Genomic DNA, 19,257 nt, shown 5'->3' on the forward strand with positions numbered 1-19,257 from the left:
CAACAGATTTTACTGAATGACTCGCGAATGTATTTAAAATCTCTCTCAGTGTTTATTCCTTTTCAGAACTGCATCCGTTTCATGTTTCGATTCACCGCTTTTGAGTTCTACTGTTGGCCGAGCCTGTTTTTCTTTCTTTTTGTTATAAGCGGACTGAGAGGACAGTCTGACCAATAAAACCGGGAGCCTCGCGGCGACTGGTAGAATGTAAATGTGCACGTCGCCAGCCTCTTGGTGACTTCCTGCTGCAAGTCATCACTATCGACTCACTGTTCGACTCAGTGTCGTTATCGATGATCATTATTGTGTGTATTTAAAACTTTGAATAGTTGAATTTGTTGGGTAGATATCGAACCTAAACATGTGGACATTCCAACATTTCTGGAGTTTTTGGATCAGCCGAGTCGGGGTAGGGGAGGAGGTTCAGTTTTGAGATGTGTTTTGAACATTATTGCATGCTTTTTTCATTTTAACGCGAAGGTTCTGCGAATGTGGCGTGCGCGTATGTGTGCGTGTACGTGTGCGTGTATGTGTGCGTGAAGCATGTGTTCATTGTGAGAGCTCACTATTTCTTTTCAGTGTAAAAACACATGACTGTATTTTGTCAGGTAACTCAGTATCGCAATAAAAAAAATTGCAATATCCGTTCGCCGTGTGGTTACGGTGAGTGAAGTGCTGGAGTGGGGTTGGGAGTGTTGACGGGTGCAGATTTAACCACCAGATGGCAGCAAATACTAACACTGTCATTTCACACCTTCACATTAATTTCTTACTGACTTTGAGTGTTGAGACTTATCATTGACTATTTAGTAATTCATGTATTAATCCATTAATTAACCCATTAAGCCAAGTCCTGCTTTTGGATTTATTATCATGTTATTTAAAAGGTCTCATGGAAAAAAGATTAAATTATATTTTTTAAATGAAAGGCACTAACATCTGCACTCATTGGTCACTAGTACCAGGTTGGAGCCCTGTTTTCCTTCAGAGCTGCTTTAATACTTCATGGCACAGATTCCTCGGGAATGTCGGTCCATGTTGACATGACAGCATCACACAGTTGGTGCTCATCCATGATGAGAATCTCCTCTTCATCCACATCCCAAAAGTGCTCTGTCGGCCTGAGATCTCGTGGCTGTGGAGGTCATTTGAGTTCAGTGGACCCATTGTCATGTTCAAGAAACCGGTTTCATCTGAGCTTTGGGACATGGTGTGTAGCAGCAATAAGGAGATGCTGCACTGTGGCCATAAAGGGATGGACATGGTCAACATCAGGCTGTGGGGTTTAAATGATGCTTAGTTTGTACTAAGGAGCCCAAAGTGTGCCAACAAAATGTTCCCCCACATTAATGCACCTCGAGCCTGAAACATTAATGAATCCACGTTTGTTCCAAATTCTGACCCTCCTTTCCAAAAGTCAGAGCAGAGCTTGATACACATCAGACTAGGTAACACATTTCTCATCATCTGTTGTCCAGTTTGAATTGTAGCCTCAGTTTTGTGTTCTTAGCAGACAGGAGTGGCACCCGGTGTGGCCTTCTGCTGATGTAGCACATCTGCTTCCAAGGCCAGTGTGTTGTGGATTCAGAGATGTGCTTCTGCATACCTTACTTACTTACTTACTAAGCAATCTGGCCTATTCCTCTCTGACTTCAGGCCTGAACAAGACATTTTTACGCAGAGATCTGCTGCGCACCGGATATTTTCCTTTTTTTTTCAGACTGTACTCTTTAAACCACAGAGATGTTTTTGTGGGAAAATCCTAATAAATCACCAGTTTCTGAAATACTCAGACCAACAACCATGACACATTCAAAGCCACTTAAGTCACATTTCTTCCTCATTCTGATGCTCAGTTTGAAGTTTTGCAGGTTGTCTTCATCATGTCTATATAGCTGAATGCATTAGCTTGCTGCTATTTGATTGCTGATTAGTTACTTGCAGCAATGAGCAGCTGAACTGGTGTACCCAGTTAAGACAGTGTATGTACCCAATATTATATATATGAGAGAAGTAACAGGTCACATTTTGCATCATTTTTCATTGCTTACAGCAAGGAATATGTACAATAAAAAACAATTCTGTTTGACATTTATTAAAAAAAAACAAAAACAAACAAACCCACAGATAAATTCTTTACAGGGTTTTTTTTCCACTCAGAACATTCAAATGTTCAGCCTGTATTTGCCAGTCCATTGAACATTTATTTTTACAGATAATAAGAAGAATCTCTCAGAACGGGAGGAGCAACAAATCAGGAATCAAACTGGGACCGAGGCAAAATGAGCAGCACCAAAGGGCGGAAACACAGGTGTTATAACAAAGGCCAAACTATAAATACACTGAGAAGTGACAAACAGGTGAGGAACGAGATGCAGGTGAGAGTAACACACAATCAGTCACAGTCGGGGCTTTGGGGAGGGCAGACTGGAAGCTATACTAACATTCACAGTTAAACAGATAAAAATAACCCCAGAGACCTACACAGACCCGCATACACACTGAACAAGTCAGGAGTAAGGAAACACAAAGGGAGGAACAACCAGGAACCCTCGGGAGGCTGCCACTAATAATAATAATAATATACATCAACCAAAACTAAGATTAAAGTGCAGGGAAAAAAGCACAAAAGACCTAAACTAATAGTTTATATGAGCCAATAATAAAAGTTAAACTTTTGATAATAACAATAAGCTAACACCACCAACCATATAAACAGAGTAAAGAAAAGAGGATCCCTGTGATTAGATGCCAAGCTAGCCAAAGTAAAAACTAGGCAAGTTTTGTGTTTGAGGAAGATCTTTGACTGTAATCTATTTTTGATTAAATCAAGTTTAGCGAGTAAACTTTACTGACAAATATATAATAAGAAACAGTAGCAAACAGGTTACTGTTTGGTTGGCATAATGTGGAGTCCCAAAATGAATTAGTAATAGAGTTTAACAAAATCATTTAATTTCGGCTTTACATTTACGTCATTTTTATCCAAATATTCATGTTTTTGTGTTATAATAGCCTTGTGAGTATTGCACAAGAATAAATTAGGTCTCAGTTAAGATAAAATGTTAAGTTTTTTTCTGTATTTTTTAAAATGGTCTTCAACAATAGTCCTCCAGACTTTCTAAAGGTTTTTCAAAGACTTCCTTTCAGGGAGGCATGTGACTGGCATGTTCAGACTGTGCTGAAGAATAAAGGTGGTCACACCAAATGTTGACTTTCAAGCCTTATAGAACTTTAATACTTTGTTTTGGCCTCCTTTTCTGAGTTTGTATATACATTTGCACATGTTTCAATACATTGCTGGATCTATTTCCATTTTTTCAGTAACATATAAAAAAATGAAGGGTGACTCAAAACTTTTGCACAGTACTGAAGCACAGATCTATTAGTTTTAAAAAGGTTAAATAAAACATAAACTTGCTATTAATGCAACAAATAAATTCCTGAAATTTTTTAACTTTAGTCATCAAAGTTTCATCAAACGGTCCAAAGAACATGACCTGGATAAGCGAGCACCTACACCGTCCAAAAAACTGTTATATTTAGAACAGTATGTAGAAGCTGAAAAAACCTAAATTGTGTTTTTAATGATAAAACTTGTAATTTTGCTCAGTTAAAACTGTTTTGAATAGAGATGAGACTGTGAGAGGTACGGAGTTAATATTTAAAAGTACAAAACCTAGTTCATATTTTCCTCATTTTTAATTTGTGTTTTTAAAATTCTGTTTAACTCAGTTTTATTTTATCTGACTCCACCTCCCAGCTTCTGCAGCACTCCCAGGCCTTTCTCCTGGTATTCTTGTCTAGTCATCCAGAAGGATTCTTTGTCTTTCATGATGTTAGCCAGCACAGCACCGCCCATGAACACCATGTGTTTTCTCCTGGGAGGGTCCTCGATTCGGATCTTGAACTTCTGCAAGGGTGAAGAGAAAAGTCAGGAGAGGTCATTAAAACACAGAGCCCTGATATATAAGTACAACAATTCTTTCCTTTAAGCCTTTTTTTATATTCTGTGCTGCTACGAAGAAAACTGCTAAAAGAGAAACGACCTCAGTAATGAGGTTAACAAAATAAACTTTCAATTTCTAGATATGTATTTAATTAATATGACAAATGTCACACTTTATTGGTTTGGCTTTAAAACAACAAAAAGTAAATGCATTTTGGTATTTGTAATAAAATAGCCCAAACTTATTTTTAATACAAAGAAAAAGAGATAACATAACCTTAAATGTTGCAGAGCGTCAAATGTGGAATTCAAACTGAGCTTTTTCTAAACTTTTAACTCATAAAGATATTTAAATTCAGAGAGTTAATATCACAGCCAAACTGGACCTGCTGTGGAAAAACCTGCATGCAAGTAGCCCTCAGGTTCAGTGAATAAAACAGAGCATCTATATGAATGCCTGGTGACATTTATTAAATAACTGGAAAATGTATTCTATAAACATTTCGTCAGCTCATGATACAGATGACACTGATCATCAGTAACATTATATTTATGCAAATGCACTGAAGAACGCCTTACAGGCTCTTAATCGAATCCATTCTCTACTGACATTAATATGAAAGCTCTTACTGATAGTTTCTCAGTGTCTCCCTTGAGCACTCTTTCCAGGTAGAGCTGCTTGATCTCCCTCTCGAGCCTGGATGGGAGGCCCGGGTACATGGTGGTCCCCCCGGACAGAACAATGTGCTTATAGAAGTCGGCCCTGGATGGGAAAGCAGACGGGAGACGGACCTGATCAAGGCGTGTTTGCAGTAGTTCAGCTTCATTAATTAGAAAAAAGGGAGGGAGGAGGATTGGACCTGAGGTCAATGTCTGCAGCCTGGATGGTGTTAAACAGCAGCTCGGCTACTCCAGCTCCCTCCACGTTGATGAGATGAGGCTGGAAAAGAGCTTCAGGAGCCCCGAATCGTTCTCCGCCCACCTTCACCTGCCTGCCATCAGGAAGCTGCACAAATGAGAGGAATCGGTTATTTTTTCTGACGTTTCTCGACTTTAGGAGGCAGAATAAATTAAAGCTTGCTCCAACGTACTGTGAATGTCTCCACCAGGTAAGTGGTCTCTGTGGCCAAATGCTGCTCTTGCTCAATGTTGTATGCCACATAGCAGAGCTTCTCCTTCAGCATGCGCACGGTCTCAAAGTCAGCAGTGTGGTTGAAGGCGTAGCCGCGAAGCAGCAGGAGCTGATGGGAAGAACATTTTTTTCACACATATGTTTGCTGTGAAATTGTACATATACTTTCCTTACACTAAAAAAAACCCAACTCTTTGCCCGATCACTGATCTTTCCAGCTCACCTTAATGAGGTAGCGTGTGACATCACGTCCTGCGATGTCCAGCCTGCGTGTAAGGTGGGGCAAAGAGAAGCCCTCGTACACTGGACAGATGTGGGTGACGCCGTCTCCTGAGTCAACTACAACACCGGTAAGCAAACCTGTGGACAGAGTCATTTAACAAAGCGGGAGTTAAAACTGACCAAATATCCAGTCAATTGCACCGTTAACAGCAGGTCAGGATTTAAACCCTTTATTTTTGTGCAGCGTGTCGCGCCCTCTCACCCTGAGCGTACAGAGTGAGCACGGCCTGGATGGCCACGTAGATGCCGTAGAACTGGTACTTCTCAAACATGATTTCAGCGATTTTCTCGCGGTTTTTGGTCGGGTTCATGGGCGGCTCAGTCAGTAGGATCTTGGATAGAAAACATACACAAACTCAATAATAATCTAGTCCTTGTACAGTTTTTTTTTCCATTCATTTCCGTCTTTGTCTGTCTTACACGGGTTCATACCTTGCATTCTTTTGGGTTGATGTCCAGGCATTCTGAGCCAAAGGTGTAGTCCCACAGGTGGAGCATGTCCTCCCAGCAGCGCACCATGCCATTCTCCATGGGGTAGGACATCTCTAGCATGGAGCGACACTCGCTGGCCTCTTCTCCCACCATTAGGTCCTGGTGGAAAAGATGACAGGGACAGGAAATATTAATGGTTTTGTTTTTGCTCTTCTTTGTCTGACCTACAACAAAGTATAGGTTTAATAAATAATAATAAAAAAGCATCAGTTTGATTTTTGTTGTTTCTGTTGAAACGTTTTAAATATACTGTATAAAATATTAAGTTACAAACATGCACATCCATACACAAGTACAAATATAAGACAGCTATCCTGGGAAACCTGGTGTTTCAAGTGAACACTAAATAAAAAATCTATGAAAATGTGATGTTTATTACACAACAGCTTGCCTTAATTTGTTTACTTATTTATTTGTACCAATGACCTTTTCATGCTTTCTCTGCTCCGATCCTGCAGGGATTATCAGGTTAAAAGGTCTGAATGATCTCAGGTTACACGAGTCTATGAACTCAACAGTCTCAGCATCTTAGGAAGCTAGCAGGTGTGCACTTCTAAGACGCTTTAAGCTGAGACACAGGAAGTTGATGAGAACCAGAGATACAGATGATCAAGTCTCAGGATGTGTATCTAGATCTTATAGATGGCTACACCAATCAGCTGCAGCATTAAAACCATACAATTTCTTTCATTTATCGAGTCAAAGGTCGCTGGAGCCTATCTTAGTTGTCACATGGTGGGACACAGGGTACACCCTGGATATGCCACCAATCTGGCACTGGGGTAACAAACACTCCACATTCAGAGGCTCCAGACACCACTGTGCCATCTCGAACATTAAAACCACCTGAGTAATATAGTGCAGGTCCCTGTATTGCTGCCAGAAAAGCTCTGACTTTTCTAGACGTGGACCTTGAGAGTCCTGTGGGTTACTGGGTGGGACCATTGTGGTTGTAGTCTATGTTTTGGCTATTTATTATGTTCTTAGTAGTAGTTTTTGTAGTGTTGCAGGGCCCCTTATCCTTCTTGGGAATGCTGTAATGCTTCGACACCAGGTTTCTCAATAGAGCACTAAACTGTAACAGGATGACTCACCTGGTTTTAATGCTGTTTGCTTTTAATAGAACTCTGCACACAGTAGATGTAATTTCCCCATTTCCCTTTATTTCATCTTTTTTTAATGCTCCATTCTGACTTTAGGTTAACTGAAAGACCCATGTGTAGTCCTTTCATTTACATCAATCTTACCTTTATCTCGATGTTGCCCACTCTGGCGGATGATCGTATGATTGGCCGGCCCACCAGGGCCGGGAAGATGTGCTTTGGGAAGTTGGAGCCGGCAAAACCACACTTGACAAACTGCACAGGGATGTGAAAATGAAACTGAGAGCCAGTTTGTGTTTGTGTAGCCCTGCATTAGGGTTAAACGTATTAATTGTACTCTTGCACTAAAAGCCTTTTGTGCAGGTAAAATTCCATTCATAAATCAGGTTTGTTCCTTTTAATCTGATGCTGGGATTAATCTGCCTCCAAGGACCTGACCTAGAGTGTATTACTGTAATGCATTTAACAAATTGTTTCTTATTTAACAGACAGTGGCGAGAGCAATTTCATCACGTTTACTGGCACTCATTTGGAAAGCACACACACATTGCTTTCCAAATGTATGTGTGTGTGTGTGTATATATATATATATATATATATATATATACACACATATATAATTTTTATTTTTTTTACGCAGCCTTTAAACAGCAATAGATTTACCAAATTTCCCATGCTTTCCTAACTGCTATAACTACTCCTCCTACTACACTGTCTTAACTTGTCCATGTGGGCACAGACACACATTCCTTAGCCTGGAGGGATGCAATGCATTCCTAACAGGGGTAAAAACATGACTGTTTCTGGTTGCAGCAGGTAAAGTCTGTCAATGCGCATCTTCCTCCGGAAATCAACCACTGAGTGCCACTTCTGTGATTTTATCTCCTCTGATAAGTCTCTCTTCCTGGTTTTTGTCCAATGTCTGCTCACTTCAAAGCACCACAGCCATTTATGGTGGTGTGCGCATTCTGAAGGCAGGAGTGACAAGTCCAGACAGATGTGGAATCACACAGCAGTGCACTTTGTCTCACACCCAGGACTTCTTCACATATTTGCCATTAAATGATCCAGATGATTGACAATAAAACAAATAAGATATTTTGATGCAAAAGGTTACTTTGCATCAAGATATCTTAAAAAGACATGCAGTTAACATGATTAGTAATATTTTTCACGCTAAAACTAAATGCTAATGGAAAGAAAAATAAAAGACAACATCCAGCACTGTTAACAGGATATCTGACTATGTGGTAATATGACTGTTTGACTTACCCCTGTCCCATTGTCACTGACCACCACTTTCCTCCCCTGGCTGTCCATTCTTAATTAATATTGCAAAAATCAAAATACCCCCACCCGTCTGCACAGGAACCTCACTGACACACAGCCGATTGTGTGTTATGTGCAGCCCTAAGATTGCACATAAGTGTAGCAGTGGCTAAAAAGTGACAGGTCTGTTTTGCTGCTCCTTCTGGTGTGGGTGGGATTACTGAGCGTGACAACACCCATTTTTGTGGTCAGGCAGGAAGAAGAACTATTCTACACTGTGTTGTTATGAGATAAGAAAAGAGGAATTTACACAAACATGTGACTGACATTTTGCACATTTTGCATTTCACTTACCTCTAAATGTCCTTTAGTCACAGCTGAGGAAACGTTTCTGTATATGTTCACTTCGAGGTTGGTAAAGAACTGTTTGTTTGTTGTTTGTTTGTTTTTGTTGCTTTGTAGCATAATACTATACAATATGTTGGAGGTCTGATATTTATTAAATTGTACTATATACCATTCGTTCATTTTTTTAAAGTTACACATCCAATATCTGAGTAGTTTTAACCTATAACAGCCTGACGGTGCAGAACTTTTTGAATGGCAGCAGCATGTTTTCTGTCAGTGCTGACATAGTTTTAAACTGAAATTACAGAGCAACATATGATTAAAAGGTATAGTTTAAATGACTATTTGTGTTGTTATCTTTAATAACAAGATAAAAACAGTAAATCATTTGTAATTTCCCAAATTTCAGCAATTTCACAACATTTAGCGTGAATCCAAATTATGGGTGAGTGCCAGAAGAAACCTGTTTTAATATTTTACCTTTTTTTGTTTGTTTTGTAATCCCTGTAATGACATGGCTCCTTTCTGCTCGTCATGCAGCTTGCTTAGCTTCTACTTTCAACTTCTTATAGGTTTAGGGTAAAAAAAACCCGTCTATTTCCGGCCGCCATCTTTGTTTAGTTTGAGAACCTCATCTACAGAGGAGCAAGTCTTTTTTGTGAAAGACAGACAGCATTTGTTCCTGGTAAGTCAGGTAAGTCTCTCCAAACAACATTTCAACATATATATTTTTTATGGAAGCTGCAGACATTTGTGAATTGTGCCTTTCTCTTCAGAAACCTATGCTAGCATGGTGTCTGTTAGTATAAGAGTTAGCTAGTACTATCTAGCTAACTCTTATAGCTTATAAGAGATAGCTAGAACTATCTATCTATCTATCTATCTATCTATCTATCTATCTATCTATCTATCTATCTATCTATCTATCTATCTATCTATCTATCTATCTATCTATCTATCTATCACAGATGGCTGTATAAACTGTCATGTGAAAAAGACCATTTCCACAGTACCCCCTCACTGCTTTCATGGGAATTTAGAGGGCTGGTATCAGCCACGTGCTGCAGATCAATTGCATTTGACTAATTGATCAAGAGCATTTGTGAGCTCCTCTCTAAAAGCAGAAGTTTTGGCATTTTGTTGGGCTGCAGCATACATGTGTGTAACATAATGCCTTTATCTTCCCAGCAAAAAGCCACTACAATGCTCACAGTTATTTTAAAACGACCTACAGCTACATCTCAGAGTCTGCAGGTCTCAGTTAGCATTTTAAATGTTCAATTAGACAAACTTTTGATAAGAATGGGCTGTTTGGAAAATCATGGCAGCACAGGTTAAGTTTGCAAAATTGCATGTGAACAAATCAGATGAGACCAAAGTGCAGATGTTTGGCTGTGATGCACGGCACCACAAATCGAAACCAAACACAGCATATCAGCTCAAACACCTCATGCACAGTGATGGAGGGGTGATGGTTTAGGCTTTGCAGCCACAGCACCTGAACACGTCGCAGTCACCGAGTCAAATTCCTCTGTTTATTAAAGTATTCTAGAGTCAAATGTGAGGTCATCTGTCCAACAGCTAAAGCTTGGCTGAAACTGTGTCATGCAACAGGACAATGATGTCAAACAGAGAAGCAAATCTACAACAAATAGTCTGAAAAAATAAAAGAATCAAAGGGCTGCAATGGTCCAAAGTCCAGACCTCAACCTGATTGAAATACTGTGGTGAGACAGAGAGCTGTGCATAAATGACTGAACCGATGCCGTGTTGTAAAGATGAGTGGGCTAGAATTTCTCCACAGTGATGCGAGAGACTGATAAGTCACACAGAAAATGATTGCTTCAAGTTATTATTAACATAACTACATAAGTCCTGGTATTGCAATTGTAACTGTAACCCACTGCAGAGTAGTTTAAAAAACTCTAAATTTTTACACCTTATATTAATATGATACTTAAAGGCGTATTCAACAGGCTATATCTGATTCTTTGTAAGCCTTGAGTAAATCTGTGGCTTCATGCTGATTTTGTTTGGTGAAAAAAGCTCAAGCCTTTTGATATTGAAGGTGATTTAAAGAAAGACAAACAGTGTATTCATACTGATCATAGCTAAAAAGAGACTGCATTGCTTTGGATAAAAATAGGTTCATTTATTTACACAAAACATTACAAAATACACATTTATCATTGAAACGATACTTTATGAGAAATGATGGTCGTTAAGAAAGACGGCAAACAGTAGGCCTTTGCGTGTGTCGTTGTCATGAGGACAGTCTCATGCCTGATTAGGTCTCACTGTTCTCAGATGTAATAGGCACATTGAGTTAAGACCGACGAGTGTGTTTTATTCTCTCTGATTCCTCTTTCACCTCTGCTTTGGCTCCTGCAGGAATTCGTCATCATCAGAGCAGCTCAGGAGCATTTCCAGCAGATTTCGATCAGCGAAAAAGGTAAAACAGCCCACAATGACATGGTTTGTATTTTAAGCAGCATGTGTGCACGGGTGATGAGTTACAGTTCAGTCTCTCTAAACGCGTTGCTTGTTATTGCATTGCAAAACAGTGATGCCCTTAGTTCCATTTTAAGGCAGTGAAATGTGTTGAGTTGGTACGTCCCTATGTTAACATGCAAACTGCAGCGCAGCAAGACAGATTTTGTACATTTACTGGCTGTTTTTAATTTTAATAAATTTGCCTTTATCATCATTAAGTGTGCCACCACTGGCAGCTGTGCATTTTTTGAATGTAATTTTTCAGGAGTGATAAAACTGTAACACTGTGTGGGGACGTCTCTGCCAGTTCTAGGGGATTTTCACAGTTTGTTTTTGGTTCTTATCTGAAGATAATCAAATGAAACAATGTGCATGTTAACATACTGACATACAGTAACAGCCTGCACAAGGCATTTTTCTTTTTGTAGCTTCCATAAAAACTGAGAAATTTTTCTCTACCAAAATAGCATTCAACCTTAAAATATTAATATTCACATCTCTTCTAAAGCTCATAGGCATGATCTCTACAAATACTTCGCCTGAGAGTTTGAAACTCAACTGGATGTTTATCTTTTTACAGCACTGAGTCACATTAAACTAATACATAACAGTCAGAGTCATGTGCCATGGTGCTTTTTTTTAAGTGCATATCTTTACTTTGTCCACTCACATCCACAACAAGTGGTCTCATCTTGCCCTCCTCCCACCGAGAACAGCTCTAATGTGTCCGCAGTCACGCTGAAAGTTCAAGTGTCTTTGTAAGTGTGTCTGGGTCTGATCACAGACAGTAGTAAGAGTCTGCCCGTCTGCGACAGAGAGTCCCTCGTCTCAAGACTCAAACTCGCTGTCGCTGCTGACGGAGATCTCCGGGGTGGAGGCCCCGGTTCCTCTGGGCTCGGGCTCTGTGCTGCAGTCGCTGGCCTCGGGGCTGCCCGGGTGGCGAGGGGAGGCGGGCAGCAGGCGGGGGTGATGGTGGTGTCCCTGGAGGGAGCCGTTGGGAGAGCTTTCAGAGGGCAGGAGGGAAGGATCCTGCTGCAGCCTGCATCAGGGGACAGAAAAGAGAAGAAGAGTGAGAAGTCTTGTTTTTAAGAGTGCGAGTGTCGGAGCTGATCTTCAGACAAGTACAGCCACTTCACCTAATTAGTCTCTTTAACTTGACTAAACAGGGTTTCTCTCTCTTTCTGAGTCATAACTTGTATAAAATGTGGAATTTCTGAGATACCTGTTCTTTGCTGAGGCAGCTCTGTCTCTTTGCCGGCGGTTCTTGAACCAGTTCCCGACTTGCGTAGGTGTGAGCCCGGTGGCCTGGGCCAGGTGGCGTTTCCTGGACGGATTAGGATACGGATCTTGGAGATACCACTCTCGTAGCAAACTGCGAGTTCTTTCCTGGGTAAGAATTAAAATGATGTGGATCATTAAAGACTCTACGTGTCTCATATGACGGATCAACCGAAGGTGACGACAATAAAGTGGTTAGTGTTATTTTAATATCATCCTATTAAACCGCAATAATCACTCTTATATGATACCTGGTATAATCACATTAGTCCGGATTTATAAATAGATAAACACAATCTACATTAGAAGCACACATGACAATGTTTATCCACTAAATTGGATCATGCTAAGTGGTTTAATAAGCTGCTGGAGAAGCTACCCCTCCTGAGGGTTGGAATTAAAGATTAACTCTGAATGATACTTCACCACCGTGCCACTAGAGGGTGCTCACACTTTCAGACACACACTTCCAAGAGGAAAAGTGCATTTTTACTTCCCCCAAACATACTATTTTGTATATTTAAAGCTGTACTTTGTATACTTTTACCGATTTGTGATTTATAAACTGCACTTTAAAAGCCAAAAATGTCGCCAAATTGCCTCCTGGGGAACTGCAACAAATCTCATGGCATCAAAATGTAACATTTTCTTTCTTTCTTTCTTTCTTTCTTTCTTTCTTTCTTTCTTTCTTTCTTTCTTTCTTTCTTTCTTTCTTTCTTTCTTTCTTTCTTTTGAGTTGAGCTTCTCTGCACATCTGGAAAGCATTGTTAATGTGTCACAAGAAAAAAGTTTTATAAATCTAACAGAAGAAGTCTTGCTGTGCAAACCAGCAGTCTGCAAGGTGTGCATTGGAAACTGTTCTCTTAAACATGGCTACAGAACAAGAAGAGGAATTTTGCTGAAACCACAATTTTAACACAGATCCACAGAGGAACTTTCCTTTTAAACACACACGCAGCTGCATCATACAGATAAGCTTAGATTAGTTTTGTCATATCTGCACAAAAACAGTTTATAATGAAATTATTCAACTTTGTTTTTTTTTAAAGTAGGAAAGTCTCAGAAATTTCTGATCTGAGGGGAAACCCATGACTCTGACCGTCATCATTTTAACAGCTCAAAGACCAGCCAGCACGAATACAACAGTCATGTTAAAAAGCCCTGATTTATTAGTTAATGTGTAGTTTGCAGAAATGTTTATGCTTGTTGTAGCAGCCTCTGATGGCACTGCAGAGTCCGTGTTTTCCCTCTGTCACCAAAAGCCACGAGAGTGAAACCACAACCCTACCTTGAAGCAGTGCGTCTTCTGCTCGCCGTCCCAGATGGTGCGGGGCAGCGGGAACTTCTTGCGGATGCGGTACTTCTCCACCGGGCCCAGGGGTCTCCCACGGAGCCTCTCTGCCTCTCGGTAATGCGCGTCCAGCCACAGGTCTTGCAGCTTGGCGTGAGACTCGCGCGTGAAACGGTGACTCTGCAGGATTTGGTAAAGAGCCTCGAAGTTCCCTCCATGAAACGCGACCAGCGCTCTGGCTCGCATTATGGACTCGTGTCGATTGAGCGCTTCCCCGGCGGAACCAGGGACGGCGGCTGGCAGGGACCAGAGGAACCGACCGAGGCGCTCGATATCCCCGGTCTCCTCCAGGTTCTCGCACACCCGAGCTACCTGGTCCGGTGTGAACATCGGCAGGGGGAACATCTCGACCTGTTGCTTCGCAGCAGCTCAGAGAAGAAGTGAAGAAGTGGCCAAAAGACGCATGAAATGCTGTATCCGTGCGTAAAGCCCCGCGCGCTCTCTGCCGCTCTCCTTTTTTCAGATGCTGCAGGTTTATTGACACTTGTCTCGATTATCTAGAGCCTGTCTTATGTAACGGAGTTTTTCCTGGTATCTGTGCAAATTGCTTCGGGGAAGCCGGTGTGAAGGGCGTAGGCTGTTCCAGGTTTAGACGAGCATAGGTAAATGAAGAAAGAGGACAAGGAGTCGGCCAGTATTTATAGCGGGATACAATTAGCATCTCTGTGGTTGTTTTGAGAAGGATTATACATCCCGGCCATTAGCCTCTTAGTGGGGGGTACTGTGTACAGAGGTGGCTGGCTGATCAGCTTGTTTGGCTTAGCCTGAGGATACATTGACTGCCAGAATGACTGCAGTGAGCAAACAAGTGAGGTTAGGTTGGTTAATCGGTGGAGATGGACCAGTGGAGTTGGAGCCCTGCTGGATGATGGGCTGGAGGAAACCTGGGCAAGAAAGGGTGCAGGCCACAAAATGGCTCAGTGTCTGAAGAGGAGGCCAATCAAGACTCAAAAAATGCAAAATAAATACAATTTTTTTGGGAGGTTTTCTGTTAAAGCTGTTCTGCCTTTATGTCACCAGTGATAGTCTGATATCTGACAGTATTTCTGCCACACACTTGGATGCCACAATGAAACCCGGATGTCCCATGATATTAAAAAAAATGTCACATTTGCCTGGACATTTGGCCCAGAGGGAATGTCGGACACAAAGCTGTAGGGATCTCCCCACCAGCTAATACCCCTGTAATTAAAGCAGACATGGTTGCACATCGGCTATCCTCTGCGACCTCTCGTCAGGCCGAGACATAATGAAAACGCCCCTGGACATCGACGTGCAGCAGAGTGACTCCAGGACATGGAATTAATGATCCGCTGCCCGGTTCAATCCTTCTGATCTCAGCAGCTCATTAATCAGTCTGAGGGCAATTCTGTTATTAATCAGGTTAAGGACCCTGAAAGCATCTGTCAGCTGCAATGCAAACATAAACTTTATCTGCACAAAGCACAACATTGAGGAAAAAGTTAGGCTGTTATATAGATGTGGAGTTAGGGTCTGCAAAAAGTTCCTCCGCAGACAGACACCGATTACTCCCTAGAGTGATTTTAACTTTGCATAAAGGTTGCAGTCAGGTGAAGGATCATCTGCTTTAAAATAAGTAGAAGGAGCTTACATTTTTGTCTCGAACTCTGTCTAGAATAGAGATATGAGCCCAGCAGACATCAAAGGCTGAGCTATGAACATCTGGAGTCTTAACCTTGTGTTCATGTGAAACACAGACGGTCAGGCTGACACATAATTACCTTTGTGTGCACATCAAATGTGCACACAAAGTGCACAACCATGAGATTAACATGAAAATTAGCTTTGAACACCTTTTTTACAAAACAAAAAAACAAACAAAAACTAAGTTTAAAGCCTTTACTCACAAAGGTTGAATATTTTTTCCACAATTCACAACTGCAATTGTCAAAAAGTTGGGACACTGTAAAATGTAATTTTTTTATTTTAAAAGAGGTAAATTTCTCAGTTTAAACATTTGTTATTGATGTTCCCAGTGTTCTATTGCAAATAAAATGTTGTTTTATGACATTTGTAAGGTATTGCGTTCTGTTTTTATTTCCAAAACTCTGTGCCAACAGTTTTGGATTCAAGGCTTGCATATTCAGGACCCACGGCTGCAAAAGAGCAAATGTTTTATATCTTTTAAAAAATGATTATTTTGCCTTGATAAGGTACTTAAGTAATGATTTTAACCCAGTAACCTGCAACCAGCAACTGGTCAAATAAATTAAGGAAAACAAAGTAAAACTTTTTTCTTTCCTCAGTTGTTTACTTACATAACGAGTTATATTTTGATATTACAAGTATTCAGAAATGTTGTGTTTAAAACTTCAAGTGAGGTAAGAGGGAAAAAACTGAGTACTGATTAGCACTCCACGTGTAAGACACAGCAATCATCATCTATGAGATCTCATTAGATTGTGGGACCTCTACAGATTTTCTGGGATCAGCAGTGGAATGATTAGAAGAGAGGATATCTACCTCTTCAAAATTTTGACTATTGCATGAAAAACAGCTCTTACAGGGAAAAGGATAAAATCTGATCCGCCAAGGATGGAGACTGGATATGGTAAAAGACAAACAATAATTCCTGACTTAAGAACTGAAGCACAACTACAGACAGTTATGAGCCAGGTGGTCAAAAGTCACAACACGGGTCAAAGATGTAATTTCTAAAACATTTTGGACATTTTGGATTATCTAATTCTGTTTTTCCCCTACATGTTTCTCCCTATTCTGATGTTTATTCCCTTGTTAAAGAAAAAAAAAAGAAAAATTCAGAATTCAAAAGTGGCATTATATATCTGTTATGTATCTAAAAATTACATCTTTTTCCAAACTTGTCCAGAGCAAAACTGTAAATGCAGGATGAACCGATCATACATTTTTAATTGGAAAACTGATTCTTTAAAGTAACAGATATCACCATGAAGTTTCTCCAGCTTGTTACTACATTATAAAAGTTATTTTTCTAAAGGCAAGTTGTTAAAATGTGCAAATGAGGTATCTCATTAATCACACACCAATTTGCATAAATGTCAAATAAACAAAGTGTGTTAAAATAAACACCTAAATGTGTATTTGGATACTTTATTCCCAATATTCTGAATGGAGACAAAGATCCAGTTTATTAAAATGTCTTTAGCTGATTTTCCTTTAATAAGTAGTTGATTAATCTTTTAGAGGTTTTCCAGATCTGTTCCTCAGATGCTGTTTACGAGAGTTTAGGGTATAGAAAGGGTGTAGAATTACTTTGTAAGCAGAAGGCCATCATTTGATACGTGTTAGAGCCTAAATCTAGATTAAAATACCAGGTGGGATTGGTGAGCTAATGGAAAGGTGGTTAGCTGTGTGTGTGTGTGTGTGTGTGTGTGTGTGTGTGTGTGTGTGTGTGTGTGTGTGTGTGTGCGCGCGCGCGCGTCAGGCACACTCATTGTCACAGAAAGGGGGAAATGAGCTCAGTGAAGATCATGCTCATAGTTAATCTAACCCGTCCAAGTTTCAGACATTTGACCACTGACCACCCACCCACCCCACACACACATTCACCTTCATTAAAATAAATACCCCCCTACCCAATCTGTTTAACACTTTGAGGGCAGACTGAACCAAAATCTGCTTAAGTACTCCCAAGCCGTTAGAGCAGAATGAATAATAAGATGGAGGAATAAAAAGATTATGCATGTGTTTGTGGAGGGGAGGAGGCAGTGGGAGGCTCAGAGGGTTCATTTTATATAGTCTTAAAATAGAAAATCACTCACCGTGACTCTTTTTTTTTTTTACTGTAGATACTAAAAAAGGGATCATAAAATGTTGCCTCTAAACAAAACTAAGGCCTGTATTATAAAAATAACTCACAAAGTAATTAGTGCTGTACCAACACTTCACCGAGTTCTTTTGATTCCTGCATTATTGAGGCACTGCAAATTATTTAATCCCAACAGTACATGTGAAATCAGAAGTGCAGTTATTGTTTTGTAATTTTTCTTAATAAAATGCTTCCAGCTCAACTTTTATTTTAATTATATCCAACTGAACCATGTGTACATTAATGGTGATTTAGGAAACACTTTAAAAAAATCTTATTATTGGAGCTTCAACAGGCGGTCCGACTTGTTGATGTAAGGGAGGCCTTTGGCCTTTGTGGGGTGAAAAAAACAATATAAACTATATATCAGAGAGACAGCAAAAACTTTAGCAGAGGCCACATCAATAATCTGGGTATTGCTTATAAAGAGTGAATATCCTGACCAGCTCAGAGACACCAAAAGATCTGAGAGAAAACTAAAGTGAATGATCACAGAATTATTTCCATAGTTAATCAAATCAGCTTCACCACATCTAAACAAGTCAAGCAACTCTTGTGGTGGTACGGTAGGAGTGTCACTGTCAAACGCCACAGTCAAGAGATGCTTTCATGAAGGGAAATTTACAACAAGGTGAAAACCACATATTACACTCAAGAACAAGAAGAAATCTGGAGAACAAAAACTGTCTAACACGGCGGAGGTGGCATGAAGTGTACAGGGCTGTACTCTCTGCTCAGATTCAGCCAAAAGCTGCAAAGCTAATCAGACAGGGCTTCACTGTGCAATGAGATAATGGCCCAAAGAAAACTGTGAGAGCAACCCAAGAGTTTCTCAAGGCCAAGAAATGAGATATTCATCAGTGTCTGAGTCAATCACCTGATCTCAACCTAATCACAGTTACTGCAGAAAAAAATTGTACAGTCATAGATGACTAGCTTATTGGCATGTCCTCAGTTACAGCACATTCAGTCCCTGTCGTGTTCTTTTACTACTTTTTTATGATGCGGCCTTTTCCTAAAATCATTTAAATAATTGATTTTCATGACTCTATATTCACTTCCCTGTTATGAAAAGGCAGAACTAGAATTTTAGGGATGATCTAGGTTTTAGTTTAAAAAAACAAAAGCTGAAATATCATAACAATTAAAGTATTCTGAGCCATTATAAGGTATTTGTTTTATTTTATTTTTTTCTCTTGACGTCAGCTGCAGCAAACGCAGCTCCAAAGCTCTGGAGCAGCCTCCTCCTACAGTTCAGGCTGTCGGCCTCACAAAACAGATTTTAAATCTCAACTAGAAACTAACTGCGTCTTTCTGTGAACAGCATAGGTTTTTATTTTAATCATATTTTAACTATGTCATCTTATTGTTTTGTAATTCTGTTTTCCTGATTGTTATGTTTGCTGTTGTGCTTAAATTTGCTCAATTACTCAAGTGGCGCCTCTACAAATAGTTCTGTAACATCTACAATACTCTAATATTATTTATGTATATATGCAAAGAATATTGTCCAGTTTACTGATTTCCACATTTTTCCTTAAAAAAAACATCATCTGCATTTTCTGTATGTTTGTGGCTCGAAATCCCCTGATGAAGCAGAGTTTTCACACCGAGTGTCGTTTGCCCATCGTGATGTACCTGGTCTTAAATACACACTCCGGTCCCTGAATTGGGACACAGCTTATGGGTGTTAACAAGGTGACAGACTGCCAGTCTGTCTAGAGTATACCTTGACTTTTTCCCAATACA

At 40.1% G+C, this 19,257-nt stretch overlaps 2 protein-coding genes across 2 annotated transcripts; both read right to left on the bottom strand.

Moving 5' to 3' along the window:
• Window positions 1-2,074: 2,074 nt before the first annotated feature.
• Window positions 2,075-8,420, bottom strand: LOC146674691 (actin-related protein 2-A). The gene is made up of 9 exons (XM_085397849.1): window positions 8,231-8,420; window positions 7,103-7,213; window positions 5,796-5,954; window positions 5,566-5,695; window positions 5,305-5,441; window positions 5,041-5,190; window positions 4,810-4,955; window positions 4,580-4,712; window positions 2,075-3,913 (listed from the first exon to the last, which is right to left on the bottom strand). Exons 1-9 carry the CDS (start codon window positions 8,276-8,278, stop codon window positions 3,743-3,745), a joined length of 1,185 nt encoding a protein of 394 aa, XP_085253975.1. The 5' UTR covers window positions 8,279-8,420; the 3' UTR covers window positions 2,075-3,742.
• A 3,194-nt stretch (window positions 8,421-11,614) lies between these two features.
• On the bottom strand, window positions 11,615-15,615 carry six7 (SIX homeobox 7). Its single transcript, XM_085397862.1, has 3 exons — window positions 13,635-15,615; window positions 12,291-12,454; window positions 11,615-12,107 (listed from the first exon to the last, which is right to left on the bottom strand). The coding sequence occupies exons 1-3, from the start codon at window positions 14,040-14,042 to the stop codon at window positions 11,897-11,899; spliced, it is 783 nt and encodes a 260-aa protein (XP_085253988.1). The 5' UTR covers window positions 14,043-15,615; the 3' UTR covers window positions 11,615-11,896.
• Window positions 15,616-19,257: the final 3,642 nt, after the last annotated feature.

The sequence above is a fragment of the Rhamphochromis longiceps genome, linkage group LG3 (genome assembly GCF_057381845.1).
Source record: "Rhamphochromis longiceps isolate RC_006_pf linkage group LG3, R_longiceps_female_GT1.1, whole genome shotgun sequence".
NCBI lineage: Eukaryota > Metazoa > Chordata > Actinopteri > Cichliformes > Cichlidae > Rhamphochromis > Rhamphochromis longiceps.